The 377-nt window shown below is 44.3% G+C and overlaps 1 protein-coding gene across 1 annotated transcript in view; it reads left to right on the top strand.

The window, feature by feature from the left end:
- EMH_0074090 (peptidase family M3 domain containing protein, putative) overlaps positions 1 to 377 on the top strand; it is a gene marked incomplete at both ends in the record, with an annotated part of 3,991 nt that overhangs the window by 1,126 nt on the left and 2,488 nt on the right. Inside the window, one exon of the mRNA XM_013499420.1 lies at positions 141 to 195. Within this exon, the coding sequence (XP_013354874.1) occupies positions 141 to 195 (55 nt within the window). The remainder of the gene's footprint in view (positions 1 to 140; positions 196 to 377) is intronic.

Below are 377 nucleotides of genomic sequence, written 5' to 3'. Positions count from 1 at the left end.
GCGAGACGAGTGAATTTGTTCTCAGCAGTTTAGTTGCTTTTTTTCTCTATAATTCAGGGTTTAGGGTTTACAGTATAAACTCTAGGGTTTAGGGTTTAGGGTTTAGGGTTTAGGGTTTAGGGTTTAGGGTTTGTGTGCAGGAGTGTACACCCCGCTGCTGAGTGGCAGCAGGCTGCTGCTGCGGTGGTTCAGGAAGTGCAGCATTTTATGAGTGTAGCGAACTTCAATGACTCTGTAAACCCTAAACCCTAAACCCTAAACCCTAAACCCTAAACCCTAAACCCTAAACCCTTATCTGAAAACCCTAACCCTAGTCTCAACACCACAAACCCTAAACCCTCAGTTGTAAACCCTCATCAGTAAACCCTTAAACACTA

This window comes from Eimeria mitis, genomic scaffold (genome assembly GCF_000499745.2).
Source record: "Eimeria mitis Houghton genomic scaffold, Emh_scaff4306, whole genome shotgun sequence".
Lineage (NCBI taxonomy): Eukaryota > Apicomplexa > Conoidasida > Eucoccidiorida > Eimeriidae > Eimeria > Eimeria mitis.
This window is presented reverse-complemented; position numbering and strand designations above follow the sequence as displayed.